This window comes from Salvelinus alpinus, chromosome 2 (genome assembly GCF_045679555.1).
Source record: "Salvelinus alpinus chromosome 2, SLU_Salpinus.1, whole genome shotgun sequence".
Lineage (NCBI taxonomy): Eukaryota > Metazoa > Chordata > Actinopteri > Salmoniformes > Salmonidae > Salvelinus > Salvelinus alpinus.
This window is the reverse complement of record NC_092087.1, coordinates 56,501,837-56,516,783: the sequence shown is the minus strand read 5'-3', so window position 1 is coordinate 56,516,783 and position 14,947 is coordinate 56,501,837. Positions and strand designations below refer to the sequence as shown.

The 14,947-nt window shown below is 40.6% G+C and overlaps 1 protein-coding gene across 3 annotated transcripts in view; it reads left to right on the top strand.

Annotated features, from left to right (window-relative positions):
* LOC139565377 (N-terminal EF-hand calcium-binding protein 1-like) overlaps positions 1-3,766 on the top strand; it is a 68,550-nt gene extending 64,784 nt beyond the window's left edge. The window contains exons 12-14 of one of the 3 annotated variants that reach the window (XM_071385681.1): positions 352-429; positions 909-1,000; positions 3,531-3,766. In XM_071385681.1, the coding sequence (XP_071241782.1) occupies positions 352-429; positions 909-1,000; positions 3,531-3,556 (196 nt within the window). In that variant the 3' untranslated portion in view covers positions 3,557-3,766. The remainder of the gene's footprint in view (positions 1-351; positions 430-908; positions 1,001-3,530) is intronic. The other 2 variants (XM_071385673.1, XM_071385689.1) reach the window with 2 other exon arrangements.
* Positions 3,767-14,947: the final 11,181 nt, after the last annotated feature.

The following is a 14,947-nucleotide window of genomic DNA, read 5'->3' as shown; positions in this document are numbered from 1 at the left end:
GGAAAGCCTATTCCTAGATGATAGAAAATGTCTCACCAATGGGATTGTTCTATTTGATCCCAACTATGGCATGCATAATACTTTCCAAAAGTTCCTAAGAATTAGTGACATACTTTTTCATAGGTAACATTGATTGATCCATTAAAAGACGTTCAAAAAACAGCCACAGTTATGCATCATGAATGAATTTGTGCCGTAAGTGCTCCTTTAATGCAAATGAGATCTTATTTACTGATTGGGCCAGATGCTAACTTCAACTCTCTTGCGCTCTTTCCTTTCTCTCTTGACCTCTCTCTCTTTCGGCCTCTCTCTCTCTTTTTCGGTCTCTCTCTCTCTCTCTCTCTCTCCTAGTGTGTCTATCCAGAAGCTCCCAGGAAAGTCGTGCTACATAATGTATGAGTTTTGGCAGGATCGCATCTCCTGGATGAGGTGTGTGTGTGTGTGTGTGTGTGTGTGTGTGTGTGTGTGTGTGTGTGTGTGTGTGTGTGTGTGTGTGTGTGTGGGTGTGGGTGTGGGTGTGTGACACTGGCAGGCTGCTCATCTCGCTGATGGAAGCTCTCCACTGATGATGAGCAGATGGCCCATCTCTCATGTCATGACACACACACTCACACACATACACACCATTTCTCAGGGTTGATTTATACACACCAATATATACAGTATGCCATCTGCAGTATAGCTCAAACTCTGACACTGTAATATTTGCGTTTTAATGTCTTTGCATTCAATAGTATGTGCATTTACATTTTCTCATAAATTGATGTGCATATCTTCAGTGCAAAGTCTTGTTATGTCATGTTGTTTACTAACTAAGCCGTTCCACTATTCAATATTGTTAATACGGATGATTGTCTTACTGTAATGTCAAGTCTATCGCTTGTTGCTGTGTTCCTGTCATTCCCTAGCTACCTGCAGTCTAATGCCAGTAAGAAATTCCAGCGTTGTGTCATTGATACATTGGAGGATTCCGAGCTTGTGTCTACCATGCTGCTCCCAGGTAAACTCAAGTGTGTGTCCATGTGTGTTTGTGTTCGATTCAATACCTACCTATATTTACAGTATCACTTGTGTTTATCCTGCAAATGTTTTCACATTATTGCTCGACAAAAGACCCAAAACATACACAATACAAATGTCCTGAGGCAAGTACATCGTTTCACACTGGTCTTTGAGCGATTACAGTAGCTTAAGTATGTCTTGGAAACAAGACATACTCCCTGTGGCAGGGTTCCCCAACTGGCAGGATTCCCCGAATTTGGCCCCGGGTGATTGTGTTTATCCGCCCACCCCCCCACACCGACATAAGACTGTAAAAACACCAGCCAATCAGCTACAAGTCATCTTCATTTTAGAAAACTGTTCTAAAGGGTTCCCACACATAATAGAGAGATCTACAGTTGAAGTCGGAAGTTTACATACACTTAGGTTGGAGTCATTAAAACTCGTTCATCAACCACTCCACAAATTTCTTGTTAACAAACTATAGTTTTGGCAAGTCGGTTAGGACATCTACTTTGTGCATGACACAAGTCATTTTTTCAACAGTTGTTTACAGACAGATTATTTCACCTATAATTCACTGTATCACAATTCCAGTGGGTCAGAAGTTTACATACACTAAGTTGACTGTGCCTTTAAACAGCTTGGAAAATTCCAGAAAATGATGTCATGGCTTTAGAAGCTTCTGAAAAGCTAATTGACATCATTTGAGTCAATTGGAGGTGTACCTGTGGATGTATTTCAAGGCCTACCTTCAAACTCAGTGCCTCTTTCTTGACATCATGGGAAAATCAAAAGAAATCAGTCTGGTTCATCCTTGGGAGCAATTTCCAAACGCCTGAAGGTACCACGTTCATCTGTACAAACGATAGTACGCAAGTATAAACACCATGGGACCACTCAGCCGTCATACCGCTCAGGAAGGAGTTCTGTCTCCTAGAGATGAACGTACTTTGGTGCGAAAAGTGCAAATCAATCCCAGAACAACAGCAAAGGACCTTGTGAAGATGCTGGAGGAAACCGGTACAAAAGTATCTGTATCCACAGTAAAATGAGTCCTATATCGACATAACCTGAAAGGTCGCTCAGCAAGGAAGAAGCCACTGCTCCAAAACCGCCATAAAAAAGCCTGACTACGGTTTGCAACTGCACATGGGGACAAAGATCGTACTTTTTGGAGAAATGCCCTCTGGTCTGATGAAACAAAAATAGAACTGTTTGGCCATAATGACCATCGTTATGTATGGAGGAAAAAGGTGGAGGCTTGCAAGCCGAAGAACACCATCCCAACCGTGAAGCACGGGAGTTGCAACATCATGTTGTGGGGGTGCTTTGCTGCAGGAGGGACTGGTGCACTTCACAAAATATATGGAATCATGAGGGAGGAAAATTGTGGATACATTGAAGCAACATTTCAAAACATCAGTCAGGAAGTTAAAGCTTGGTTGCAAATGGGTCTTTCAAATGGACAATGACCCCAAGCATACTTCCAAAGTTGTGGCAAAATGGCTTAAGGACAACAAAGTCAAGGTATTGGAGTGGCCATCACAAAGCCGTGACCTCAATCCTATAGAAAATTTGTGGGCAGAACTGAAAAGGCGTGTGCGAGCAAGGAGGCCTACACACCTGACTCAGTTACACCAGCTCTGTCAGGAAGAATGGGCCAAAATTCATCCAATTTATTGTGGGAAGCTTGTGGGAGGCTACCCAAAACGTTTGACCCAAGTTAAACAATTTAAAGGCAATGCTACCAAATGCTAATTTAGTGTATGTAAACTTCTGACCCACTGGGAATGTGATGACATTTATAAAAGCTGAAATAAATCATTCTCTCTACTATTATTCTGACATTTCACATTCTTACAATAAAGTGGTGATCCTAACTGACCTAAGACAGGCTCATCTCGCTCTAGCGACTCCTTGTGGCGGGCCAGGCACCTGCAGGCTGACTTCGGTTATCAGTTGAACGGTGTTTCCTCCGACACATTGGTGCAGCTGGCTTCCGGGTTAAGCGGGCGGGTGTTAAGAAGCGCAGTTGGGCGAGTCATGTTTCAGAGTACGCATGACTCAACCTTCTATCCCGAGCCCGTTGGGGAGTTGCAGCGATGAGACAAGATCGAAATTGGGGAGAAAAAGGGGGTAAAATACAATACAAATTGTTTCAGTCAAATATTGTATCTGTTTGGGCTTCTTGTGGTCTACAAATCATTTGTAATTGTTCCAACCCCCCGACCATCACCTCAAGAAATAACATCCCACTGCTGAATCTAGTTGATCATCCCTGCCCTATGGAGACAGACCAGAAAGCAGACCTGGGTTCCACTATTTTCTATTTTTATTTAACCTTTATTTAACTAGGCAAGTCAGTTAAGAACAAATTCTTATTTACAATGACTTTTGCAATTATTATTTTGGTTCCAATGTGCCAGGCAAGCTCAATCAAGCCCAGCAAGTATTTGAGCCCAGGTCTCCTAGAAATGAATTGTTATTTACCCATTTTTCCCCAACTCCTCTCTTTTTTCCTGTAGCATCCTGGTGGATTATGACTGACTAAATAGCAGCAGACCATGTATCCCGCCCCCACACACACACAACACAACCTCAAGACAAGAAATTCAACATTTCATCCAAGTGTTTCGGTTCAAAGCTACCGGACACGGAACACTGCGTTAGAACAGCATCTTGCGGCATCTTTCTTATGTATAATAAAAATATTAGGTATATAAAGTACCAGTCAAAAGTTTGCACACACCGACTCATTCAAGGGTTTTTCTTTATTTTGACTATTTTCTACATTGTAGAATTATAGTGAAGACATCAAAACTATGAATAACACATATGGAATCATGTACTAACCAAAAAAGTGTTAAACAAATCAAAATATATTTTAGATTCTTCAAAGTAGCCACCCTTTGCCTTGATGACAGCTTTGCACGCTCTTGGCTACCTCATGAAGCTGGTTGAGAGAATGCCAAGAGTGTGCAAAGCTGTCATCAAGGCAAAGGGTGGCTACTTTGAAGAATCTAAAATGTAACATATATTTTGATTTGTTTAACAATTTTTTTGGTTACTACATGATTCCATTTGTGTTATTTCATAGTTTTGATGTCTTCACTATTATTCTACAATGTAGAAAATAGTAAAAAATAAAGAAAAACCCTTGAATGAGTAGGTGTGTCCAAACTTTTGACTGGTACTTTATATACATAATATTTTTTATCTTTAATACTACTAGTCACCTAGAAATGTTAAGAAGTTGGCTTTAGCTAGCCGAGGTAGGTTCCCAATCTCCCAAACTCATAACTACGGTAGCTACCAAGAAGCTGTTTCAGCCTATCAATCAAGTTAGTTAGACAAGCTATCTTAACTGGTTGGTAGGCTTTAAAAAAGCATGCAATTACTAAATGTGCTGAATAAGACTCAGATTTCTTTCAATCTTTTACCCAGATTTTAGAAGTGATGCAGAGAAGCATATTTAGTTTCTTTAAAAAAATAGCCACCAGTTCAGGCGGTACAGACAGCATTGGGCATAATGATTATGGCTCTAGATTGCACAAAAAGCTGTTTCAGGTGTTTGAAAAATGCTAAATTCTCCAACCCCCTGCCATCGACTAAGACTGGTCATTACCGTAATGTGCCGTAAAAGCGGCAGACATGAAAGTGATTCCCAAAAGCCAATGGCGATTTTTTTTTAAAGCTAGAATTCATCACATGGCTTGAATCAAAAGACTCTAGTTTAGTCATAGTGCATTTCAACAGCACGAAGATATTATATAGTTACTGCAACATGATGCATGCTTTTTAATGACTTGCTAGATTTAACTTGCTTAACTCTTCAGTATAATTGAAGAGAACAACTGGGGCTAGCAGTTTAAAATGCATGCAGACCAACGTTTCACAGAGTCTCTGAAATTTGTCACTTTGTATTTTCGCGGGATAGCCTGAAGAGAATGTCTTTCCTTAGATAGGAACCAAGCTGTGATGTTGTGTTTTGAATGCTGAATGGTTCCTACTGTTGGGTGGGGGAGGTATTGATGTTGCACCCCGCTGCTTTGGGTGGGGGAGGTATTGATGTTGCCCCCTACGACGCAATCTTTTTATAGTTAGGTTTGTCACGTGGTTATGTTTCTTTGAGTTACATTGCCCGTCTTTTTAAAAGAGTTTGTCCCAGATAATTGACCTGTTTAAAAAATCTATGTACCGACATATACAGTGGGGAGAACAAGTATTTGATACACTGCCGATTTTGCAGGTTTTCCTACTTACAAAGCATGTAGAGGTCTGTAATTTTTATCATAGGTACACTTCAACTGTGAGAGACGGAATCTAAAACAAAAATCCAGAAAATCACATTGTATGATTTTTAAGTAATTAATTTGCATTTTATTGCATGACATAAGTATTTGATCACCTACCAACCAGTAAGAATTCCGGCTCTCACAGACCTGTTAGTTTTTCTTTAAGAAGCCCTCCTGTTCTCCACTCATTACCTGTATTAACTGCACCTGTTTGAACTCGTTACCTGTATAAAAGACACCTGTCCACACGCTCAATCAAACAGACTCCAACCTCTCCACAATGGCCAAGACCAGAGAGCTGTGTAAGGACATCAGGGATAAAATTGTAGACCTGCACAAGGCTGGGATGGGCTACAGGACAATAGGCAAGCAGCTTGGTGAGAAGGCAACAACTGTTGGCGCAATTATTAGAAAATGGAAGAAGTTCAAGATGACGGTCAATCACCCTCGGTCTGGGGCTCCATGCAAGATATCACCTCGTGAGGCATCAATGATCATGAGGAAGGTGAGGGATCAGCCCAGAACTACACGGCAGGACCTGGTCAATGACCTGAAGAGAGCTGGGACCACAGTCTCAAAGAAAACCATTAGTAACACACTACGCCGTCATGGATTAAAATCCTGCAGCGCACGCAAGGTCCCCCTGCTCAAGCCAGCGCATGTCCAGGCCCGTCTGAAGTTTGCCAATGACCATCTGGATGATCCAGAGGAGGAATGGGAGAAGGTCATGTGGTCTGATGAGACAAAAATATAACTTTTTGGTCTAAACTCCACTCGCTGTGTTTGGAGGAAGAAGAAGGATGAGTACAACCCCAAGAACCCATCCCAAACGTGAAGCATGGAGGTGGAAACATCATTCTTTGGGGCTGCTTTTCTGCAAAGGGGACAGGACGACTGCACCGTATTGAGGGGAGGATGGATGGGGCCATGTATCGCGAGATCTTGGCCAACAACCTCCTTCCCTCAGTAAGAGCATTGAAGATGGGTCGTGGCTGGGTCTTCCAGCATGACAACGACCCGAAACACACAGCCAGGGCAACTAAGGAGTGGCTCCGTAAGAAGCATCTCAAGGTCCTGTAGTGGTCTAGCCAGTCTCCAGACCTGAATCCAATAGAAAATCTTTGGAGGGAGCTGAAATTCCGTATTGCCCAGCGACAGCCCCGAAACCTGAAGGATCTGGAGAAGGTCTGTATGGAGGAGTGGGCCAAAATCCCTGCTGCAGTGTGTGCAAACCTGGTCAAGAACTACAGGAAACGTATGATATCTGTAATTGCAAACAAAGGTTTCTGTACCAAATATTAAGTTCTGCTTTTCTGATGTATCAAATACTTATGTCATGCAATAAAATGCAAAGGAATTAGTTAAAAATCATACAATGTGATTTTCTGGATTTTTGTTTTAGATTCCGTCTCTCACAGTTGAAGTGTACCTATGATAAAAATTACAGACCTCTACATGCTTTGTAAGTAGGAAAACCTGCAAAATCGGCAGTGTATCAAATACTTGTTCTCCCCACTGTATATATATATATATCGTAGTAATACATTTTCCCCCAATTTTTCCATAGTTGAATTTATTTCATTTGTAAGATAATAATAATAATAATAATAATAATAAGAGAATCAGGCATATTCATGTGTATATGGATGTGTTGTCATTGTGCTTTTGTCGTTAATTAAGTATATTTTTCATGTAGAAATTCAACATATTAACTTTAATAAAAGTCAATGGCCAGTCAGCCTACTCAACTGTTTTGAATTTCTACTTTAGGTATACAGGTACACTGAGAAAAAAGTTATATCTAGAACCTAAAAGTGTTCTTCAAAGTGTTCTCCCATGGGGACAGCAGAAGAACCCTTTTTTCTAAGAGTGTACTGTCAATAAAAGGTTATTACTTCAAACCTTTTCTCTACGAAGTATTTTAAAGTCCACTGTAGTTGAAAGCGATAACACATTTAGAAACTTCATTTCAAGGGCATTTGGCAGGCTCGCATCGAGCACTTTCTTTCCATATTGTCAAGACTTCTTGCCAAGAAAAACGATTAATTTTAACCTCATAAATAATGGTTTGTATGACACGGTGACATGACAGAAAAAGAATCAACTCCCTCTGCATAGACATGAAGATGACTGGGAAAGAGCTTGACAAAAGCACTCGTCTCTCCTTGACAGTGAAATTAGTTTGAGTGTGTCGCTGTTGAAATCATTGTCAAGTACTTCACGCTCAGATGCGGTGTGGTCATTGTGTCGTATGTATGGTATATGGAGAGAGGCTATCGGAGATTTATTGAGGGCAAACCTGTAGGTCCAGTTTACCGCACACAGATTAAGCAGGTTCAATGGAGATTCTCCATTCAAAGTGCTTTTTAGTCCATGACTAGTCTTAATCTGTGTCAGGGAAACCGGCCCAAAGAAATACAATACTAATAGGGACACGTTTCCGGGACACATATTAAGCCTGGTCTTGAACTAAAAAGCAAACTCAATGGAGAATATTGAAAATGCTTTTTAGTCCAGGATAAGGTTTAATATGTGTCCAGGAAACCACCCCATAGTTCTGTTAATTCTGTGAGCTTACCTTTGGTGGCATCATATACTTTGTATCATATCCTTTGTAGTGTGTGTGTGTGTGTGTGTGTGTACCAGAAGTCTTCACAAGGATAGTGAAAAGGAAAAATCTGACAAGAGGGGACATTTTTCCGGTCCTCACAAGAAAAAAGGCTATTTTAGGCTTAATGGTTAGGTTTAGGGTTTGGGTTACAATTAGGGTTAGAATTAGCTTCAGGGTTAAGGGTTAGAATTAGGAGTTAGGGTTAGGTTTAGTTTTAGGGTTAGGGGTTTAGTGTTAAGGTTAGGCTAACCTCATTGCAAACCAAAAAAGGGAAGCCTGGGGAAGTTCCATGGCAGAAATCAATTAAAGAGGGGTCGGAACCCAGTGTAAATCAGTGACACCTCGCAACACGTCAAACCAATCAAATGCCTTGTTTGGGCAGAGCTCCAAAGGTGCATGCTAACCAGATTAGTGCCGTAGGAGCAACAGTGCATGAGGACAATTTATTTTTAACAAAACAAAAAAGCACTTTTGACAAAACGTTTTAGAACGTTTGCAGCACGCTGTTTTTCACAGCCTTTCTCTGTTATTTCTAGATGCACTAAAGCTGCAGCAAGAGGGGAGAAATGGTCCACAATGCCAGCCATATCAATATATATATATATATTTTTTTAATCTTGACGTTTCTGAAGTGATATTTGGCTGTAAAGGCTAGTATGAGGGACAAAAAGTAGCTAGCTACTTCAATTTCTCTCACGATTATAAAGCCAACAGCATATTATTGACGTAAAAGGTTGACTATGTTAGCTCAGTTACTAGGGTTGCAAAGGGTCGGAAACTTTACGGTATTTCCGGAATTTTTCCATGGGAAGTTAAGCCCGGGAATTTTGCTTTAAATTCATCATAAGAAGTTAGCTTATAACATTGCACCTTTTTTGTGGGATACACATAAGGCAATTATAGGTCTTGTGGCATATTTTGGTTAAACTATCCCCAATTCAATGGAATTGCAACCCTCTGCATGCACAGTGCATTCTTCCATCACATGTGCAGTGCACTCTTCCATCACATGTACAGCTGATTCTCAAGATCTTGCACACTAATGAGATGCTATTGAGCCCACACTACTACACTGTCTGAGCCAAGGACTACATGCTTTCTGGTAAGTTTTGATTACAATACTGGGTGGGGTAAATATATTTTATGACATATATTATTTTTTGTTAACTAGTAAATAGTAGCCTACAGCAAAGTGTGTTTAAATAATTTCTAACTTGTTAATTTCTGCTAGTTTGTTTTTGCTACCATGTGGGTTATAGCTTGCTTGAGCCTGCTAACTGAGGAGTGTTAATTCACATGTTTCATTTTAAAACATTTATCTTACAAAGCAGTTGTTTAATCTAACTACTTAACTATGTATCTGTACATGGAATTGTATTTCATTTTTTAACACATTTTTTTCTAATCTTTACAGAAGAATGCCACAGGCACTATCTGATGTGTGGAGACATTTCACTGCAGCTAATGTAGAAGGAAAAGCTACATACATTTGCAAATACTGTGCCAAATCATATGTGAAGAATGCAACAAAGATGCAGGTTCATCTGGCCAAGTGCATAAAGTTCCCTCAACGCTCACAACAAGCAACCTCTGACAAAAGTCCCTCTACTTCTATTCGAGGTGAAAATGATGAATCAGACACCTTATCGATAGCAACAGCTCATGGTCCTCCTGGAATCAGAAGTAAAAAAATAAATAAAAAATTGACTGGAGGAACATAGTCAGAGAAATGCTGATGAATGTCTTGCTCGAGCTGTGTATGCAACTGGTTCACCTCTGATGCTCGCAGGCAATATGTATTGGAAGAGATTTCTGAATGTTCTTTGCCCAGCATATACCCCTCCAACCAGACATGCTTTATCTACTCATTTGCAGGATGCAGAGTTCAACAGAGTTCAAGTGAAGGTCAAGCAAATCATAGAGAAAGCAGACTGTATTGCAATAATCTCTGATGGGTGATCGAATGTTCGTGGGCAAGGAATAATCATCTCCACCCCTCAACCAGTATTCTACAAGAGCACAGACACAAGGGACAACAGACACACCAGTCTCTACATTGCAGATGAGCTGAAGGCAGTCATCAATGACTTTGGACCACAGAAGGTATTTGCACTGGTGACAGACAATGCTGTGAACATGAAGGCTGCTTGGTCTAAAGTGGAGGCGTCCTACCCTCACCCATTGGCTGTGCTGCTCATGCATTGAATCTGCTCCTCAAGGACATCATGGCACTGAAAACAATGGATACACTCTACAAGAGAGCCAAGGAAATGGTTAGGTATGTGAAGGGTCATCAAGTTATAGCAGCAAACTACCTCACCAAGCAAAGTGAGAAGAATAAGAGCACCACATTGAAGCTGCCCAGCAACACCCATTGGGGTGGTGTTGTCATCATGTTTGACAGTCTCCTGGAGGGGAAGGAGTCTCTCCAAGAAATGGCCATATCACAATCTGCCGATATGGACATCCCCATCAAGAGGATCCTCCTGGATGATGTATTTTGGGAGAGAGTGGTAAGCAGCCTGAAACTCCTGAAACCTATAGCAGTAGCCATTGAACAGATTGAGGGAGACAATGCCATCCTGTCTGATGTTCAGACTCTGCTTGCAGATGTAAGAGAAGAAATCTGTACTGCCCTGCCCACTTCACTGTTGCTCCAAGCAGAGGAAAATGCAGTTCTGAAATACATCAAAAAGCGTGAAGACTTCTGCCTGAAGCCCATACACGCTGCAGCGTACATGTTGGACCTCAAGTATGCTGGCAGTAGCATCCTGTCTGGTGCAGATATCAACAAGGCCTATGGTGTCATCACTACTGTGCCTCGCCACCTTGGCCTGGATGAGGGCAAGGTTCTTGGCAGTCTGGCGTAGTACCCTTCCAAGCAAGGGATTTGGGATGGAGATGCAATATGGCAGTCGTGCCAACATATCTCATCAGCCACCTGGTGGAAGGTATTTTGTGGATCTGAGGCTCTTTCCCCTGTTGTCTCCATCATCCTCCAAATCCCACCAACATCAGCCGCCTCAGAGCGCAACTGGTCCTTGTTTGGGAACACACACACCAAAGCACGCAACAAGCTGACCAATACAAGGGTTAAGAAATTGGTGACCATCCCGGCAAATATGAGGCTTTTTGAGCCTGACAACAAGCCATCCTCAACAAGTTTGGAAAGTGACAGTGAAGGTGAGGCCTCAAGAGTCGGATGTTCAAGAGGTGGACATTGAAGAGGTCCAGGGAGAAGACATGGAAGCCTGAGAGGAAGACAACCAAAGCTTTAGTTTCTAGACTATCATTTTACAGATGTATGTGGAAAAGGTTTTTGGGAGATGCGATGGATAATTTTTTTCTGTTGGAAGGATTTATGTCTACTTATGATAAGGTCAAAGGTTTGTTTCTGTCTCCATATGATATGGTAAATATATCCAATGCAAAAAACATCTATATTTAAAATGGCATTAATATTAATTTGCAGATATTTCCATTAATTCCCATATATTCCCATTCATTCCCATATATTCTCGTTAATTCCCACTGCAAGTTTCCACCTCTGAATATTCCCCAAAATGTGCAACCCTACCAGTTACTCGCTTATCGAAGGTCAGTGACACAGACAGTAGCCTACATGGTTGCTCTATCTATGGGAACAACCAGGGCCATAACTATATATGAGGGCACCAAGGTCCGGACCTCTGTCATTTTTTTCCTGATATATTTTGTACACAATAAAGGCAATCTAAATATTGCTCCCAGTGTTTCTCAAAGCTCCGAACGCTTATATTCTTGATCTGAGTGAATTCTAATCACGCCTGTCTCTTTGCGAATGAGTGGAATCCTGAATAGTGGTTTGTTCGTTGTTTGTAAATAAGAATTTATTCTTAACTGACTTGCCAAGTTAAATAAAGGTTACATTTAAATGAATCAATAAATAGCCTGCGTCCAGTGGATTTGCCTCCCGAATTTGCCTTCTTAGCAGCACATTCACCACTCTCAAACGGCTAATCCACCACCTGGTAAATAGTCACTTATAGATACCTACAGTCAGTCAGGTGGGTAGTCTGCAGAGACTTCTATTGCAGTAATGTTCAAGGGCTCTTGCTAGTATTACTTAGCCAGCCAGAAGAATGACGTAAGAAGCTAACATTAAACAGAGCCTACCTCAGCAGGAGCAAAAAATAGGCTACTAAATTCTCATAACTTTGCTTTACAGAGAGTAGGCTACTGAGAAGGACAGTGATGTGGCGCTCAGTGGTGAGGCTGAGGCAGGCTGCAATGCATGCAGGAGAAGCAGAGGAGACAGAGAGAGAGGAAGCAAGCAGAGAGAGAGGTTAGTGCAGGGGTTCCCAAATCTGGGGTCGGGCCCCATGTGGGGTCCCCTGAGAAAATCTGTACTAATCTTATCAAACAAGTTAGGAACAAACTTTTTTTTTCTCAATATGAACATCACCTTCCCTACAGGCCTAGGCATACATAAAAAATCAGTTAAAATGCAAACTATACAGTTCTAAAAATATAATAAATCTTTGTTTAAATTGGTGGTTGTTCATCTTATCTCAAACGCCCACTGGAGTTTATAGTTGACCTATTACCCACCTTTTTTACCACTACATCACTGATATTATTACAGAATCGTACGTAATCATCAAATAATTCATGTGAATGTGATAATACGATCATCTGTGTGCTCCATTGATATCTGTTTGTGTGGCGCTTGATTGCTAATGACTAGGAATACAAATGTGAATGCTATGTCAAAATAGACTTGATGATTTTATGCAATTCATCATTACAACTGACTGAACAGTCAACTGAGGTAAATTAACCTACAGCAGCTAAGGAGATAATGTCTGGGGTCATTTTTTCTTCTGGACCTAAAACTCAAACCCTGGTTACGGCATTGGGAACAACTGCAATCATTTTGTAATCAACATTGCTAAAATGAATAAAATAAAACCAACCTCTAAAAATGTTACCTGTAATTCTCATCTCCTGTAACCTAATTGTCAAGGGTTGGGTTTGCACTAAACAATTGTATATGTCGGCACTTAAAAGGCATGTACAAAATAAATTTTGTCTCATATACATTGTCTACTGGTATCATTTTAACTTGAGAACATATAGCTCAACATGTAAACGATGTGTGAATTTAGCTATTCTCTGCTTCAGATAACAGATGCCCAAAAGGCCAGTAATGCCATCATACTGTAGGCTTATGGCTGAATTGGTGATGCATGCCATATGATAAAATTGATTTACATAGCTGATATACACCGAGAGACAATCAAAACTTCATCACTTCAAAATGTACAAACAAGCTCACTCGTATGCAAAGATCTTAGTCTCAAAAACAATAGATCATTGAGTAGTAACAAGTAGGCTGTTATTACTAAAGCATCATTTCAGGTGAAGAAAAAAAAATCCGTACCAGCGGTGGCTAACCTTGCTCCACTGATCCCTGATCTACTGGGTGAGCAGACTTCTATTCTATTCCAGCCCAGCAATCGCACATTCATTAAATTTGCTAAATTAAATCAAGTATGTTATTGCTGAGCTGAAACAGAACCCTGCATAACCAGCCTGCTCCAGTCTGTGTGATGTTTAACTGTATTTTTTTTTGTATACAACATTTGCTAACATATGTAGGCCTACACATATAGGATATACCCTTAGTCTCTCAAGACATTCCTTGGGACCTCTCTCTTCGTCTGCAAACAGGATTCCTTAGCTTTCCATATCTGAGGACAGAAAACATCCCAGAGAAACAGGCTTCGTTCAAATTAGACGGCACTGAATATTATGTTGCTTTTATCACTCTGTCCTCCCAAGTTTTTAAATAAATAAAATATGTTTTTAGCAAAGATTGGCATACGTTTGCATCTTTACAGGAAGAATGTGTTGTGACTGCATTTATTAAAACAGAAATAGCAGAGGTGTGCTTCAGAAATAGCAACTTGGATTAATTAGGACGATGGTTGCATTTCCGTGAATAGGGTGCAAATGTATGCTCAAGATATGTCATCTTCGTGAAGAAGCAGGATCATTTTAGACGCCTGAACAGGTCAAATAATTTGGCCGCTGGGCATTTCATGCCACGTCCTGACCATAGAAAGTCTGTATTTTCTATGGTAGAGTAGGTCAGGGCGTGACTAGGGGTTTTTAGTCTAGTTTATTATTTCTATGTGGGGTTCTAGGTTTTATTTTCTATGTTGGTGTTTGTGTATGATTCCCAATTAGAGACAACGATTACCAGCCGCCTCTAATTGGGAATCATACACAAACAACTTAAGATGCATTTTTTCCACCTGTGGGTTATGAGATATTGTGTTTGTGTAGTGCCTGTGAGCACTCCATTACTTCACGTTTCGTTTGTTTCTGTTTTGTTTTGGTGAGTTTCAGTAATTAAACATGTGGAACTCTACGCACGCTGCACCTTGGTCCGACCATTATTACGAACAACGTGACATTTCATGAGTCGAATTTAGCCCATTCAGACGTACGACGATGAATATTACATATCATGTAAGGATATCTATTGAGGGGGGAAAAAATTATATGGATACATAAATGATCAGGTAATGACTACAGATTTGAGACATTTCTGAAAATATGTGGATTTGTTCATGCGTAAGTATAAAGGCTTAGATACAGTATGTCAGAATGTTGACTGACACCCTTTCCGGAGTCAGAATATTCTACAAAAATCTAAGCAGGTCTTGAACATATCTTACCCCAGATATCTTCCCGGACTCACGGTTGCAGTGAAGTCCGGATTGGATGCATGTAGAAACTGTCCCATTATACAGAATATCCTAGCTCTGTATATGAAATTAAGAACTTGCGTATCTGGAGCATGTCTACACCTTATATCTAATAAAACATATGTGTGTGTATATGTGTGTGCGTGCGTACCGTGTGAAATTAGCTAATAATGTTAGAAATCTATGGAGCATTTAGAATGCATGTTTCCCTTCCTTATCATGAAGTTGCTCCACAATTACTCCATAATAACCTGAGTATACTGTACAGTGCCTTTAGAAAG